This window comes from Ascaphus truei, chromosome 18 (assembly GCF_040206685.1).
Source record: "Ascaphus truei isolate aAscTru1 chromosome 18, aAscTru1.hap1, whole genome shotgun sequence".
Lineage (NCBI taxonomy): Eukaryota > Metazoa > Chordata > Amphibia > Anura > Ascaphidae > Ascaphus > Ascaphus truei.
Genome location: NC_134500.1, coordinates 37,345,823 through 37,362,034, shown reverse-complemented (window position 1 = coordinate 37,362,034; position 16,212 = coordinate 37,345,823). Strand labels below are relative to the sequence as shown.

At 45.9% G+C, this 16,212-nt stretch overlaps 1 protein-coding gene across 3 annotated transcripts in view; it reads right to left on the bottom strand.

Annotated features, from left to right (window-relative positions):
- Window positions 1-16,212, bottom strand: part of MAN2C1 (mannosidase alpha class 2C member 1) — a 113,902-nt gene that overhangs the window by 70,768 nt on the left and 26,922 nt on the right. For all 3 annotated transcript variants that reach the window (XM_075576120.1, XM_075576121.1, XM_075576122.1), the window contains 5 exons: window positions 15,594-15,686; window positions 12,234-12,350; window positions 8,242-8,337; window positions 7,869-8,014; window positions 4,341-4,464 (listed from right to left, as the gene is read on the bottom strand). In XM_075576120.1, the coding sequence (XP_075432235.1) occupies window positions 4,341-4,464; window positions 7,869-8,014; window positions 8,242-8,337; window positions 12,234-12,350; window positions 15,594-15,686 (576 nt within the window). The remainder of the gene's footprint in view (window positions 1-4,340; window positions 4,465-7,868; window positions 8,015-8,241; window positions 8,338-12,233; window positions 12,351-15,593; window positions 15,687-16,212) is intronic.

Sequence of the window (16,212 nt, the reverse complement as noted above, 5' to 3'; positions counted from 1 at the left end):
TAGGCGGATTCACAGGTCCTCAGCTTGTTAAATGTCCCCCGAATTGGAAAAAAGGAGTTAAAATAGACATCAGTATAAATACTAATTGGTGCCTATAAAGAAGATGTTAGGTGATCTCCCCAGGGAGAATAGGTGAAAAAGAAAGGCTATAGTTAATACTCACACGGGCATGTGTGAGTCAGAACCCATAAGGGTTCCAGCCACAGCTGTGATGTATATGCCCCCAAATGGCTCCAAGGGTCCCACAAAAATCGGTCCACCGAAATTAAAAGGGTAATTTAATAGTACATATATAAAAATACAAGCAATACAAACGGAAAAATGAATGAAGTCAGTGGGGGTGCCCTCCTTCGTTTCGATTCCTCCTCTCCGGTCTCTGCAGTGCTTCGGAGTGTAGGAACTCAAGATGGCGTCTGAAAGGTCAGAGACGCGACCCCTCACTGTTTGGCTAAGGAAGCCTCCAAGGGAAAAAAAGGTTTGAGCTACGCGTTTCGCTTGATGACAAGCTTCCTCAGGCTTTTTGATCCAGGATGACTCAAGTTAGTTTAAGTACATAATAAACCGGAAGTTAATAAATGACCAGTGTCCTCCCCTTACATATATTTAATGTGCTCTCGTGGGGTGAAGTTATGAATTCTAATTCAATTAAATGAATAAACAAGTGAAAATGAACAATAAACATATAGGATTGTACATACTTAGATGATAGAGTGCATAAATACAGTGCATGAAATACAGTGACCCGGAAGTTCATATATTAACAGTGTTTATAATACAATGAATTAAATTCAATCTACAACAGTGTTGTGAATATTTAAACAATATATAATACTTATTGATTAGTAATTATTGAATTCGAACTACACAGTGATGAAGTGACTGACTACCTCATCCTCTGTATTCTAATGGATTTCTAATACAAACTCGAGCCTAAAGCTCTCTCTAGTGTCCAAATATTAAATTGCGCTGTAGAGCAGAGCAACGCGTTTCGTCCGGAACTGGACTTCCTCAGGCTCGATAGATGTGGACCGGCTGTGCCTTTTCATTTTTATGTAGTTGTTAGCCAATCCATATCGCGTTGTGATTACTTGATTTACTTTATTTAATTGAGATTGAGAAACGCGTTGCTCTGCTCTACAGTTGGGACATTATCACAGCATATTCAGAGGAGGCAGAGGTGCAGTCGTAGCTCCCCATCCGGACGCGGAAGGAGAGACCCCCTACCACTAACCACCTTATCACTCCCCTTGCTTTCATTTCCCTATAGAAGCCTTTGGTTTCTTTGTTTTTTACCTGTTTTTATTATTATAGTATGTTTTTTATTAAAATAAAGTTTTTATCCCGTAGACCTTAGTGTCATTTAGTCTGCCTTCACCCCATTATCAGTTTCAGGGGTACATAACGACAAAGAACAGAAGTGTAAAGAAACCACTAGGAGTGTGCACTCACAGTGGCCCGTGTGAGTATTGTGTTATATCGTTTTTTATATTCCCCCTTCATCACATATATCACTACCTGCAACCATTTGAGAGTTATCCACAGATAACAATATCTGAGGCCCTGTCCTAACGGGCAACAATAAGATACCAAGATAGGAGAAGACTCACATTGGCCCGTGTGAGTGCTTGATCATACCATTGCATTTCAATGGTCTACTGCTATATCACCCGTCCCCATATTGCAGCCTTTGTATATTTGCCTTAGCCTAACCTCCTTTTTCGTTTACATGAGAGGAAACCCCCCTGGAGGGACATATCCAAAGAACGTAGAAAGCTGAAAACACACCAAAGAGGAAGGTCCCGACCGCAGAAGAATACATCACTCCAAGAAGACAAGAAACCTTGATGTGAAAGAACTTACACAAGGCCGTGTAAGTTATTTATTCTCTTACCTTTCCACCCACATACACACATCAATGTATGTATACCCTTTACGTTTGGAATCTGCTCCATGAACTGTCACTTCAATAGATGTGTCAATTACCATATCGATTACCAGTTCAGTAAGACATATTAACTGCCCGTTTCCTATAACTGTGCTCCCCCATTCTTTTTTGTATTCATTGCTAACAAGGGTCCCGGATAGATCCTGCTGGGGTTCCGAGTCACAGGAGGACATCACAAGAATACTATTTTCAGGCAGTATCATACACACATTTTTTTACATCTTTACATCTTCAATACGCCCATAGAGATAGCGCCCGGGTACCTTTTCAAACAAACTTTCATAGAGCCTGAGGAAGCTTGTCATCAAGCGAAACGCGTAGCTCAAACCTTTTTTTCCCTTGGAGGCTTACTTAGCCAAACAGTGAGGGGTCGCGTCTCTGACCTTTCAGACGCCATCTTGAGTTCCTACACTCCGAAGCACTGCAGAGACCGGAGAGGAGGAATCGAAACGAAGGAGGGCACCCCCACTGACTTCATTCATTTTTCCGTTTGTATTGCTTGTATTTTTATATATGTACTATTAAATTACCCTTTTAATTTCGGTGGACCGATTTTTGTGGAACCCTTGGAGCCATTTGGGGGCATATACATCACAGCTGTGGCTGGAACCCTTATGGGTTCTGACTCACACATGCCCGTGTGAGTATTAACTATAGCCTTTCTTTTTCACCTATTCTCCCTGGGGAGATCACCTAACATCTTCTTTATAGGCACCAATTAGTATTTATACTGATGTCTATTTTAACTCCTTTTTTCCAATTCGGGGGACATTTAACAAGCTGAGGACCTGTGAATCCGCCTACAGTGGAGGGGAAGACGAGGACTTAGAGTAAAGATTGTCTGCAGAGTTATAGCCCCGAGAGGCTTGCACTCACATAGGCCCGTGTGAGTATATCTTTTATATATTCTTATATTCACTCATCATCATTTTTTATATATTCACATATTTATTTTTCACCATTTCACAACTAGAGTCATTTTTTAAATAGTTTTATTGTTATTGTGATATACTGATCTGCGCTACCCTTGCTTCTCTATTTTTTTGTCTTATCCTGGGAGAATAAGAATATCTCCCAGAAAGGCTTGGAGCTGCAGACAGGGGACCCCGAGGTGTCTATGAAGCAGACACAAGGGTTCCCTTAAATTGGCAACATCTTTATTTTCCACATATTTTCAATTCACTTTATTAGAGGTGTTTCACTATTATTAGAGAGCGCCTGGGTACCTTTTGTGCACAGAGCTCAGGGAGGATCACTTCCTGTCAGCAGTCATCCAGGATGTTTCAAACAGATCCCCTACACATACCTCCCACTCCCTCCCATTACTTTCCTTTCATACATTATGATATCCCCAATTATTTCTGCCTCTCCTCCAGCATTCTTGCTTGTTCCCAACGAGTCAAATGACTGCCTCTCTTTCTTTGTTTGCTTTCTGTGCAAACATTATAGCTCTCCTTATCTGCCACCAGGCTATGCACATTGTGATGTCACGTGCCAGATACGTATCTACCAAGTCTAACTCCCACTAGCTGACTTACATGTCATAAAAATGTTAATCAATCATACAATTAACTAGCTTAAATAAAAACCAAACTCCGTGGTGCTCACCCTAGGGTCCCGTTAGTAGGCATGGAAAATGTCAGGTGTCTAGGTTTCATGCTCTTGGAGCTCTGGCCCTGACAGAGACAGACAGACTCTCTTATTATGGATATAGGGTATTTGCCCTTTTCAAAGTGGAGAAGTCTCACCGGTTTCCTTTAAATATGGAGCAGTCTTATTTTTTTTCCATCAAAGCATTTTATTGATCCTGTGATGGACAATGTTTTGAAGACATTAACAAAGCTCCAGAAATAGAACACCCTGGTCTAGAACTTATACCTGTCTGCATCAGGAGACCGTCACTCAAATAATATTAAAAAAAGAAAGTGGAGATTGCTGCTGCTTCTCCTGCTGTATTTTATGTTGAAAGTCGTGGATCCCGATCCCACTGACCTGGGAATACGATAGTTTGGTGCTGCTGTTAGGTTTAAGCTGGAGCGCAGCTTGGATCTATGGGCCCGAATCTGAGACAGAAACCACTAAAAACCTAGTTTCTGCCTCCGATTTGGGTCAATTCCCCTTCTCCAGCCTCCGCCTAGCCAATGACGACACCCCCCCCCCCACCACCACCACTTTCCTAACTACCATCACTAACTACCAGCATAACTGGTGTGAGGAGGAGAATAGTGTGAGCCTTATAGAGGCGGATGAAGCCCGATTCATTGAAAGTTTTTCTCCTACCCCCAACTGGGCGAGGCTTAATCCCCATTAATTTGTACAAACATAGAACTGATGTAGAGAGAAAACATATTTAGAAATTAAATAGAGAGCTTCCATCTCTGCAACATTGAATTACCTGTGCTTGGGTGGTATAGGTTCCATTGTGTAGCTCAAGAAATAGCTCCCCTACCCAGGTGCACAGCTGTGATGTGTCAGTCTCTACTGCAGAAAAGAAACGGTCCGGAGTGGACAGATTGACTCTGCAACACAGGAAAGTCAGAAATGAGCAGATAACAGGGAATCATTCTCTAATTATTTATTTATAAAATATTTTACCAGGAAGTAATACATTGAGAGTTACCTCTCGTTTTCAAGTATGTCCTGGGCATAGAGTTAAGGCAAATAATACATGGTTACAAATACAGTTACATAAATAAACAGGGTATACATTATATACAAGACATTGCATGCAGTTAAAGAAAATATATATTATGGGCGTATGAAACAGTTACAGACCAGACAGCCTTAGATTTGAAAGAACTTAAACTGGTGATGGATGAGAGAGTCTCTAGTAGGTTGTTGCAGTTTTGGGGTGCACGGTAAGAGAAGGAGGAGCGGCCGGATACTTTGTTGAGCCTTGGGACCATGAACAGTCTTTTGGAGTCTGATCTCGGGTGATAAGTGCTGCATGTGGTAGGGGTGAGGAGCTTGTTCAGATAGATGGGTAGCTTGCCCATAAAGAATTTAAAGGCAAGACCGGAAAGGTGAACTTTGCGCCTAGACTGTAGTGATGACCAATCCAGGTCTTTGAGCATTTCGCAGTGATGTGTGTTGTAGTTGCATTGGAGAACAAAACGACAAATTGAATTGTAGAGGGTGTCAAGTTTGCTAAGGTGGGTGTGAGGTGCCGAGCCATATACTATGTCTCCATAGTCAATAATTGGCATTAGCATCTGCTGTGTGATACGCTTTCTGACCAGGAGACTTAGGGAGGATTTGTTCCTGTAAAGTACCCCTAGTTTGGCATAGGTCTTGGTTGTCAGGGTATCAATGTGCATTCCGAATGTTAAGTGGGAGTCAAACCATAAGCCCAGGTATATAAAACTAGTGACAGGAGTTAGGGTGGTGTTAGCGTTGGTTCTAATCAGGAGCTCAGTCGCTGGAAGCTTTAAAAATTTAGTCTTGGTCCCAAATGCCATTGTTACAGTCTTGTCAGTGTTTAAAAACAGTTTGTTTTGGGAAATCCAGTTTTCGAGTCTCAAAAAGTCAGACTGAAGTATGTGTTGAAGGTCAGAGAGGCTATGGCTGTGTGCATATAGGATTGTGTCATCTGCATACATGTGTATTGAGGCTTCCTGACAAGCTGTGGGAAGATCATTGATGAACACTGAGAAGGGTAGGGGCCCCAGAACAGAGCCTTGCGGGACTCCACAGGTGATATCCAGGGGGTTGGAGTTAGAGCCCGAGATGGACACATGTTGGGATCTACCTGATAGGTAGGACTGAAACCAGTTTAAAGCATGCTTCCCTATTCGAGAGCTCTGGAGTTTGTTTAGCAGAATAGCATGATCAACTGTATCAAAAGCCTTTGCAAAATCTAGGAATACTGCACCAGTGAGTTGTCCCCGTTCCATTCCACACTGGATTTCATTGCAAACTTTTAGCTGGGTAGTTACGGTGGAGTGTTTGGGACGAAAGCCAGATTGGAATTGGCTAGGGAAATTTGTCTTGGTATAGTAATCGCTTAATTGGGAGTGGACACATTTTTCCATGACTTTGGATAGAATTGAGAGAAGAGAGATTGGCCTGTAGTTTGAGACAGTTTTTGTCCCCACTTTTGAAGATTGTGACAACTCTGGCAGTTTTCCAGGTCTTAAGGATATGGCCTGCAGACAGGATAGAGTTGACTATGGAAGCAATTGGTTTGGCAATGGCGGAGGCACCAAGTCATAGGAACCTAGATTGTAGTGTATAGTGTGGATGTAGGATGCATAGTAACATGGCTAAATGCATGGAGGTCAGTCTAGGATGGAGATGGCATAAATACTGTAGCATCTGATCCACTCTTCAGAAGGAACTATGGCCCATATTTACAATGCGTCAACTGAATGATCTTCAAGAGTTTTACAGTGTCTTATAAAGGTGTCATATGGAATAGAAGCAGATTTATAATAGGGAATATGATGAAGACTAGAAGCAAAAGGGATATCTAGTATTCTCTGGTTACCCTTTAAAAGAAATACATAGACTAGATTTTTTGAGGCATATGTAGAACAGAGAATGAGTAGAGTCCTGATGTACTTAGGAGAAATAGGTTAAGGACTGAAATCCCAAATATGCTACAGCTTCGTACATAATATACAGTAAGAAGCCACCGACATATTTCCCATTCCCTTAACACCTCTCCACGAACCCCCTCTATCACCCCCCCTATCCCCATGTATTAATCTCCCCCTCACTCCATCTTACACCCCCTCTTGGGGTACAGGGGATGGGTGTAGAGGGTGGTTAGGCCTACTGGGCAGGTTACGGGGTGGATTAACCCCTTTATCACCCTAGTGGTTACCCCTCCCCCGCCCCGCACCCCTTCCCCCTCCACAAAGGTATTGCCAAATGCTCTAGTAGCCAAATATCAAATAATGTAGAAGTAATAACAAATATTCAAGTCTGGAAACATTTGGGTAACAGTGATCATAGCATGGTCTCATTTGAAATAAATCCATATTACTTGGGTTGAACAAAGACTTTAAAAACTTTAGAAAGGCAGATTTTAATAAACAGGTATATTCTACAAGTAATATATTGGGATAATGTTTTTGCAGGGAAAAATGTAGAAGATAAATGGGCAGTCTTTAAAACATTGTTAGAAAAGCACACTTCTCAGTGTATACCCTTGGGTAATAAGTATAAAAGAAATAAGTCAAAACCAATGTGGCTAAATAAACAGGTAGGGGAGGAAATGGACAAGAAGAGGAAGGCGTTTAGATTCTTTAAGTCAGAAGGGACAGAGACATCGTATCAGAATTATAAGGAATGTAACAAAAATTGCAAAAGGGCAATCAAATTAGCAAAAATGGATAATGAAAAAAGGATTGCAATAGAAAGTAAGGTCAACCCTAAAAAGTTCTTTAAGTACCTTAATAATGAAACATTTTTAGAAAAGCAGCCACAGGGCCCAGGGCTCTTGTCCCGGCTTTCCCTTCGTCTGTGGCCCTGTATACAGGTGTAACTCATCCCGTCAAATGTGCCAGAGAAATCGTTCGGAATGGTCCTGATAACCCAGTGCAACGGATATACCATTAGCTTATATATTTCCCAGCTTGCCACAAGAGAAGGACTGTGGCTGAGCTTGGTCTTCAGGACGGTGAAACGTACGACTACCACACTAATATATGAATCTCCCGCCAACTTCTATTGCAGTACTTTCGTTTTTCACTGTCGCAACGTAGCGTCACATTCCCATAACCGTAAAGGCGTGCTGCTTTAATGTGAACTAGAACCATATTTGAATTTATAAGGATGGTAAAATCAAATACAGTGTTAATGTAAAGAGAGGCCCGTTTGATGGAGGTTAGTAACGGAGAGACCAGGCCAGAAATCCCCGTAATAGCGTTGGGCTGGCATAAAGGTAAGTAGAGATCATCTATACATGTTATTCTCTGACCTGGGCAGACCATCCGTGTCTTTCATCCTTCTAATCCTGCCCAGCATTTCCTCCGTGGGCCCTCCTCCTCCATCCCCAAAACCATACAGACAAATGCTGTGATTGACGCGACCTTTATCCCTGTTGTTCCTCACAGTCTTTAGCATCTGTAAACATTAACAAAAAATTATTTAACACTCAAAATAAGATGACCTCCCTCTACCATTTTCCTGACGACAAAAAGGGAATTTGGTGATTCTTTGGGGCCGGTTCTATATATTTTGCAGAGGACGATCGCGGACTAACTTGAATGGGATATTTCAGATCAAACGTTTCAGAGCTTTTACATTCAGCCCCTTAGCGAGTTAAGGCATTGAACATTGTAGCCACTCACCTCCTCTGCTTTCCCCTTCATTTCATATGAATCGCCTGGAGGGAAGTGAGTCAGAACCCTTGAGCCATCAATGCCCTTCCAGTGAAAGGTATGATGCTAAACACAAGCAACAAATAATCAGCATACAGTCAACTGGAAAATATCAAGCGGTATTAGCAGGTTTATAAACATAGAGACCCATATTTACTAAGCAGCCCATACACCACCTTCCAGCACGGATTAGTAAAGACTGTTCGGCCCATTGCAGCCCACTCATGTAAATGGGCTTTACGGGATCTTCCGGCCCAATGTCATCTTCTGAAGTAATATTGCTGTGTAAATATGTCCCATGACCTGGCATGGGGCCACAAGGTGTCTTATGGAGTAGCACCACTTAGTGAATATGGTCCATAATACTTTCTTTGGAGCAGGATGAGTCACCCAGGGGAAAGAAGGAAGGAGACACCCAGGGGAAAGAGGGAAAGAGACACCCAGGGGAAAGAAGGAAGGAGACACCCAGGGGAAAGAAGGAAGGAGACACCCAGGGGAAAGAAGGAAGGAGACACCCAGGGGAAAGAAGGAAGGAGACACCCAGGGGAAAGAAGGAAGGAGACACCCAGGGGAAAGAAGGAAGGAGACACCCAGGGGAAAGAAGGAAGGAGACACCCAGGGGAAAGAAAGAAGGAGACACCCAGGGGAAAGAAGGAAGGAGACACCCAGGGGAAAGAAGGAAGGAGACACCCAGGGGAAAGAAGGAAGGAGACACCCAGGGGAAAGAAGGAAGGAGACACCCAGGGGAAAGAAGGAAGGAGACACCCAGGGGAAAGAAGGAAGGAGACACCCAGGGGAAAGAAGGAAGGAGACACCCAGGGGAAAGAAGGAAGGAGACACCCAGGGGAAAGAAGGAAGGAGACACACAGGGGAAAGAATGAAGGAGACACCCAGGGGAAAGAGACACCCAGGGGAAAGAAAGAGACACCCAGGGGAAAGAAAGACACCCAGGGGAAAGAAAGAGACACCCAGGGGAAAGAAAGAGACACCCAGGGGAAAGAAAGAGACACCCAGGGGAAAGAAAGAGACACCCAGGGGAAAGAAAGAGACACCCAGGGGAAAGAAAGAGACACCCAGGGGAAAGAGACACCCAGGGGGAAAGAGACACCCAGGGGGAAAGAAAGAGACACCCAGGGGGAAAGAAAGAGACACCCAGGGGGAAAGAAAGAGACACCCAGGGGGAAAGAAAGAGACACCCAGGGGGAAAGAAAGAGACACCCAGGGGGAAAGAAAGAGACACCCAGGGGAAAGCAGAAGTAGACACCCAGGGGAAAGCCAGAAGTAGACACCCAGGGGAAAGCCAGAAGTAGACACCCAGGGGAAAGCAAGAAGGAGACACCCAGGGGAAAGCAAGAAGGAGACACCCAGGGGAAAGAAAGAGACACCCAGGGGAAAGAAGAAAAAGTAGAAACCCAGGGGAAAGAAAGAGACACCCAGGGGAAAGAAGAAAAAGTAGAAACCCAGGGGAAAGAAAGAGACACCCAGGGGAAAGAAAGAGACACCCAGGGGAAAGAAAGAGACACCCAGGGGAAAAGAAAGAGACACCCAGGGGAAAAGAAAGAGACACCCAGGGGAAAAGAAAGAGACACCCAGGGGAAAAGAAAGAGACACCCAGGGGAAAAGAAAGAGACACCCAGGGGAAAAGAAAGAGACACCCAGGGGAAAAGAAAGAGACACCCAGGGGAAAAGAAAGAGACACCCAGGGGAAAAGAAAGAGACACCCAGGGGAAAAGAAAGAGACACCCAGGGGAAAAGAAAGAGACACCCAGGGGAAAAGAAAGAGACACCCAGGGGAAAAGAAAGAGACACCCAGGGGAAAAGAAAGAGACACCCAGGGGAAAAGAAAGAGACACCCAGGGGAAAAGAAAGAGACACCCAGGGGAAAAGAAAGAGACACCCAGGGGAAAAGAAAGAGACACCCAGGGGAAAAGAAAGAGACACCCAGGGGAAAGAAAGAGACACCCAGGGGAAAGAAAGAGACACCCAGGGGAAAGAAAGAGACACCCAGGGGAAAGAAAGAGACACCCAGGGGAAAGAAAGAGACACCCAGGGGAAAGAAAGAGACACCCAGGGGAAAGAAGAAAAAGTAGACACCCAGGGGAAAGAAAGAGACACCCAGGGGAAAGAAAGAGACACCCAGGGGAAAGAAAGAGACACCCAGGGGAAAGAAAGAGACACCCAGGGGAAAGAAAGAGACACCCAGGGGAAAGAGACACCCAGGGGAAAGAAAGAGACACCCAAGGGAAAGAAAGAGACACCCAGGGGAAAGAAAGAGACACCCAGGGGAAAGAAAGAGACACCCAGGGGAAAGAGACACCCAGGGGAAAGAAAGAGACACCCAGGGGAAAGAGACACCCAGGGGAAAGAAAGAGACACCCAGGGGAAAGAGACACCCAGGGGAAAGAAAGAGACACCCAGGGGAAAGAAAGAGACACCCAGGGGAAAGAAAGAGACACCCAGGGGAAAGAAAGAGACACCCAGGGGAAAGAAAGAGACACCCAGGGGAAAGAAAGAGACACCCAGGGGAAAGAAGGATAATGTAAAGAAGATTAGAAAATGAGAGAAAAAGCACCCTGGAAAGAATAAGAAATGACAAAAAGCTGTGTGGTCTAGTGCAGCGGATCCCAACCTGCCTTACACTGTGCACCCCCTGCTGGAAAATATTTGTACTGAGAACCCCAAATAATACATTTTATTGGTTAGGCAAACTATTTGTATTTGGCCAATCCTAGGTTGTATAGTGTCCTGAGCTTGTGGGGGACACATGCTTAAGGCCCCACACTGCACCTCCGTGTTTGCAGACAGCATGGGTGGTATAGCTGTTAGTTACTGTTGCCCCTCAATGCCTGGCTGCTGTGGATGCAAAGCGTTGTGGGGAGCAACTTTGGAAGCTCCTGCTGTAATTGGCAGATATACCACCTGGGGGCATGAGATTTAACAGAGCACATATAGTATCTAACGATCTATCTATGCTGCTATTCATTAGTATTGTAGTTATTGCTTTAGCTCGAGATTCGTAATTTCTAGTTGCAAAAGAGCTTACACTCTAATTAGTGTCCTAAAATTTTCAGAGGGCCCCTAGCATCTTTTGCGATATATTTCGGTAGGACGATTGTTTTACATTCCAAAGGAGGAGATCAGGGCGGATCAGAGCTGGGAAGCTGGTAAAAGCAAGGTCAAGATGGGTAATATATTTCAGTTAGACCAGACAATGGGGAGACAGAAAATAATTATTTTGGAACAGGAAACCCCTAATTTGATAGAAGGAAAATAAGAATAAACTCTAGGGAACTATTGAAATTATAATATTGATTAGGGGGTGTGGTCTAAATGCATGACTAATATGATGCAAACCATGTAGCAATGAATAGTGTATACTGTACGTTTGATTGCTCTCACGCATGTCTTTGTAACAGTGGTTTCCTCCTGCTGTTATCCTGTGCTTTCAGTGCAGTAATACATTCTAAGCAGAGAAAGAACCCACTTGCATGTTTTATTGACGAGCCGTGGCTGCATTACATTGGACTGACTCCTAACTTCTTATAGAAACCCCTAGGGGATTGGCTGTGTTGGCAATCAGACTGGCAATTGATTGTTGCTAATAATAGGAAAGATTATCCATCTGTGACACCACCCACTTTAAAGAGCAGTTTGGGACCTAAGTGCCCAGTCCCCACATGGGCACAAAATTCCACTATACTGCCAGGGACCTACTTGTTTTGTGGTGAGCCCTTTAGAGACCTCATGAACACTTAGGGGTGCCCGAACCCCTTATTGGGAATCACCTGTCTAGTGGGAAACAATATCTGTTTTATTAGTAGAAAATAAGGTGCTGAACTTTAGAAATAAGAGCTATAAAGAGGCATTAATTGATGATGAAAGAACATAAGGGGAACATAGAAAGATTTGGGGGGAAGAGAACCAAGTGAGAGAATTCCACTCCACACCAAAACTTCACTTACCGGGAAAGCATTGACCAGGCTCCAGCTGAGTTTCTGAGTAAGGAAGCGATGGATCCCACAGCCGTTCATTATCTGGGGCAGCTGAGCAGAATACCCAAAAGTATCTGGCAACCAGAACTGCAATATGACAGAGCATCTACAATTACATTTTGGTGGCAATAGAAGAAATGTGGGAGAGGGGTCAACAGAGCAAACTACAATGCAAACCTAGTTACATAGTAACACACGTGTGTTACAGATAAACCAGCGAGAAGAGTTTCTGCTGCTCTGCGGAACCAATACTTCCTGTGGCAGAGGAGACGGAAACCCATTGGTTCTCCATTCAACCGCAAGGGTGAATTTTATACCAGCATTTGTTTCATGGTATTGCATACATTTGAATGTATATCTTTATTTATTTGGCACCATCCAGGTACATAGCGCTTCACAGCAGTAATACACGTGACATAACATTATAACATAATGGGAATAAGCGCTTCAGACATGAAAGTAATAGTAGGAAAGGAAGTCCCTGCCCCGAAGAGCTTACATTTCGTTGCTACCCATATAAAACCACTGCCTGTAGTGTAAAGCAATTCCTTTTAATCACTTAAAATAACACGTTGGGGTAAGGCCATGCTGAAAGGGTACTCCCTGTAACGGAATCTTTCATTCCCTCGCAGCCTGTAAACACGGAGGAAAAAAGGTATATGTAGTGTAAAACTGTATCATTTATTACAAACTAATCTTTGCTCAGCTGACAGATCCTGTGCTCGAACCAGGGGGGAGAGCTGGGACATCTATCCCGGCAGCTGCGGGGGCCGGGTTGCCCGGCGCTGGACGTTACATCCGGATACTGGGCCTCCTCTTCCCCGTCGGTACACACCACAAGTAGGGCCTGGCCGGAGAACATGGGCCCAACTTTCACGACCGCGAGGCACTGGTGGCTCCCCCCAAGGTAATGTGTCGGGGTTGTGTGGGTTTTGTGGGGGAGAGGGGTCTTGTGAGAATAGTGGCTGTGTATTTTAGAGGGGAGTATTGTGTATATTATGGGAGGGGGAGGAGTATTGTGCGTGTATTTTGGGGGAAGGGGGCTATTGTGTGCGGGTGTATTGTGGAGGGGGGAGAATTGTGTGTGTGTATTGTGGGGGGAGTATTGTGTGCGGGAAGTGTTGTGTGTGTGTATTGTGGCGGGGGGAGTATTGTGTGTGTGTTTTGTGTGTGGGGGAGTATTGTGTGTGTGTATTGTGTGGGTGGAAATATTGTGTGTGGGTGTATTGTTGGGGGGGAGTATTTTGTGTGGGTGTAGTGTGTGTGTATTGTGGGGGGGAGTATTGTGTGTGTACTGTGGGGAAGGGGGTATTGTGTGTGTGTGTATTGTAAGGATGGGGGATAGATGAAGAGTGAGAAAGGAACAGAGTGTGGGGGGGAGGGGTAGAGTAAGACAGTCAGAGAAAGAGGGGGGGGATAGACACGCCCCCCCCCCCACCCCTCTCTCATGGCCACTTACCGGGAATCTATTTCCTATTCTCGAGATGGGGAGGGGGGGGGATGGAGAGATGGGGGGTGAGAGATACCAGCCACGTTGACATATTTTTAATAGGAAAAGTGTAAGAAAAAGTGAACGTATACAGTAGGTTACAGTGACTATGTATTTAATTTTTCCTGGTGCGGCCCGAGTCTTGCAGTCGGGGTAAGAATTGGCCCCTGAGTTTGACGGCCTGCTGTAGACTGTACAAAATGACGAAGTGCTGATTACGAGGGAGAAACATCAGGATATTGGACTTTGGTCTTTAATTGCTTTCGGCACGTAACTACCTTTCTTTATTAAATCGATATGATTGTGCTTTGGATTGGTGCAATATTCTCTTCTCTGGATTGAGGTGGGACCGTGAGGAGCAAAGTTGGCTACAGATATTTGATGATATTAAAGCCGCTTCATTTTGTGGGGGGGTATTTACGCTTACTTTACCTTAGTGGCAATAGTTGGTCCCGCTGAGTTTAACGGCACGGCCGCGGTTTCCAGGGACTCCTTGGTTGCCACTAAATTAACCTCTATCTCCAAGGACAAAATGGCTGCTGGGTGGGCCTTCTCATAAAAACTACAAATATGGCCACCACTAGAAAGCTGCTGTGTCACGGGGCTTTCTACTGGTGAGCTCAGCAATTATATAGTCGTAGCTTTTTATTTTATAGGAAACTACAAAAAAAATTCTAATTTTTTTTTGACCAGCTGATACACAGGACCCTGGTGCTCACACGGCCGAGCTCCCCGGGACCCTGGTGCTCACACGGCCGAGCTCCCCGGGACCCTGGTGCTCACACGGCCGAGCTCCCCGGGACCCTGGTGCTCACACGGCCGAGCTCCCCGGGACCCTGGGGCTCACACGGCCGAGCTCCCCAGGACGCTGGTGCTCACACGGCCGAGCTCCCAGGGACCCTGGTGCTCACACGCCGAGCTCCCCGGGACCCTGGTGCTCACACGGCCGAGCTCCCCGGGACCCTGGTGCTCACACGGCCGAGCTCCCCGGGACCCTGGTGCTCACACGGCCGAGCTCCCCGGGACCCTGGTGCTCACACGGCCGAGCTCCCCGGGACCCTGGTGCTCACACGGCCGAGCTCCCCGGGACCCTGGGCTCACACGGACGAGCTCCCCGGGACCCTGGTGCTCACACGGCCGAGCTCCCTGGGACCCTGGTGCTCACACGGCCGAGCTCCCCGGGACCCTGGTGCTCACACGGCCGAGCTCCCCGGGACCCTGGTGCTCACACGGCCGAGCTCCCCGGGACCCTGGTGCTCACACGGCCGAGCTCCCCGGGACCCTGGTGCTCACACGGCCGAGCTCCCCGGGACCCTGGTGCTCACACGGCCGAGCTCCCCGGGACCCTGGTGCTCACACGGCCGAGCTCCCCGGGACCCTGGTGCTCACACGGCCGAGCTCCCCGGGACCCTGGTGCTCACACGGCCGAGCTCCCCGGGACCCTGGTGCTCACACGGCCGAGCTCCCCGGGATCCTGGTGCTCACACGGCCGAGCTCCCCGGGACCCTGGTGCTCACACGGCCGAGCTCCCCGGGACCCTGGTGCTCACACGGCCGAGCTCTCACACGGCCGAGCTCCCCGGGACCCTGGTGCTCACACGGCCGAGCTCCCCGGGACCCTGGTGCTCACACGGCTGAGCTCCCCGGGACCCTGGTGCTCACACGGCTGAGCTCCCCGGGACCCTGGTGCTCACACGGCTGAGCTCGCCGGGACTCCCAGATCTCTTAAGGTACAAAAAAAAATAAAAGGTTTAACTTGGAGGGGGAGCGTTGCTTTAGTAAGATGCAAAAGATTGCCGAGACAGAGCCTTTGTTATCAAGAAGTTTGGATATGTATCTAACCTCAGTGCAGGTCTTCCCAAATTCCTTCAGGAAAAACCGTTGACCCTGCAGGAACTGACGCACCATAGATTCTCCACTGGGTAGGTTTCCATCCTGGGAAGAAAAGAAAAAAAGCAACAGTTCCCATCTCAAGTAGTTCAAGGTAAATAAACTATTTATTTGTGTTTTTGCCAATTATTGTTCAGTCTACAGGAAAAATCATTAAGCTGTACTAGGTTTGACAATCAATTGCTTCACTACACCATATCACAGTACACTAGGAGAAACCTATGAGGCCCTGTACACTAGAATTTCATCTATGAAGAACCCTACTGTTGGTTTTCTAACAATCCTACATTTCTCCAGGACCATTATGAACTTTAAAATAATAATGTACCACATCATATAATACGGAACTTCTCTATACACTTTTAGTTCAGCAAAACGTTGACAACGTTAAACTTAAAATTACTTCCAAACTCTTGTCTAGCGTATAACCCTCAGTAACAAATCAATGGCAAAGTTGTGCTCCAGATTATCTATAAAGTGAGTTCATTCCATAACAGTGAGAGATAGAGACATTCTCATACTATATAAAGATTTATTTGGGAGAGGTGGTGAAGATGCTTCTCTTATAGGA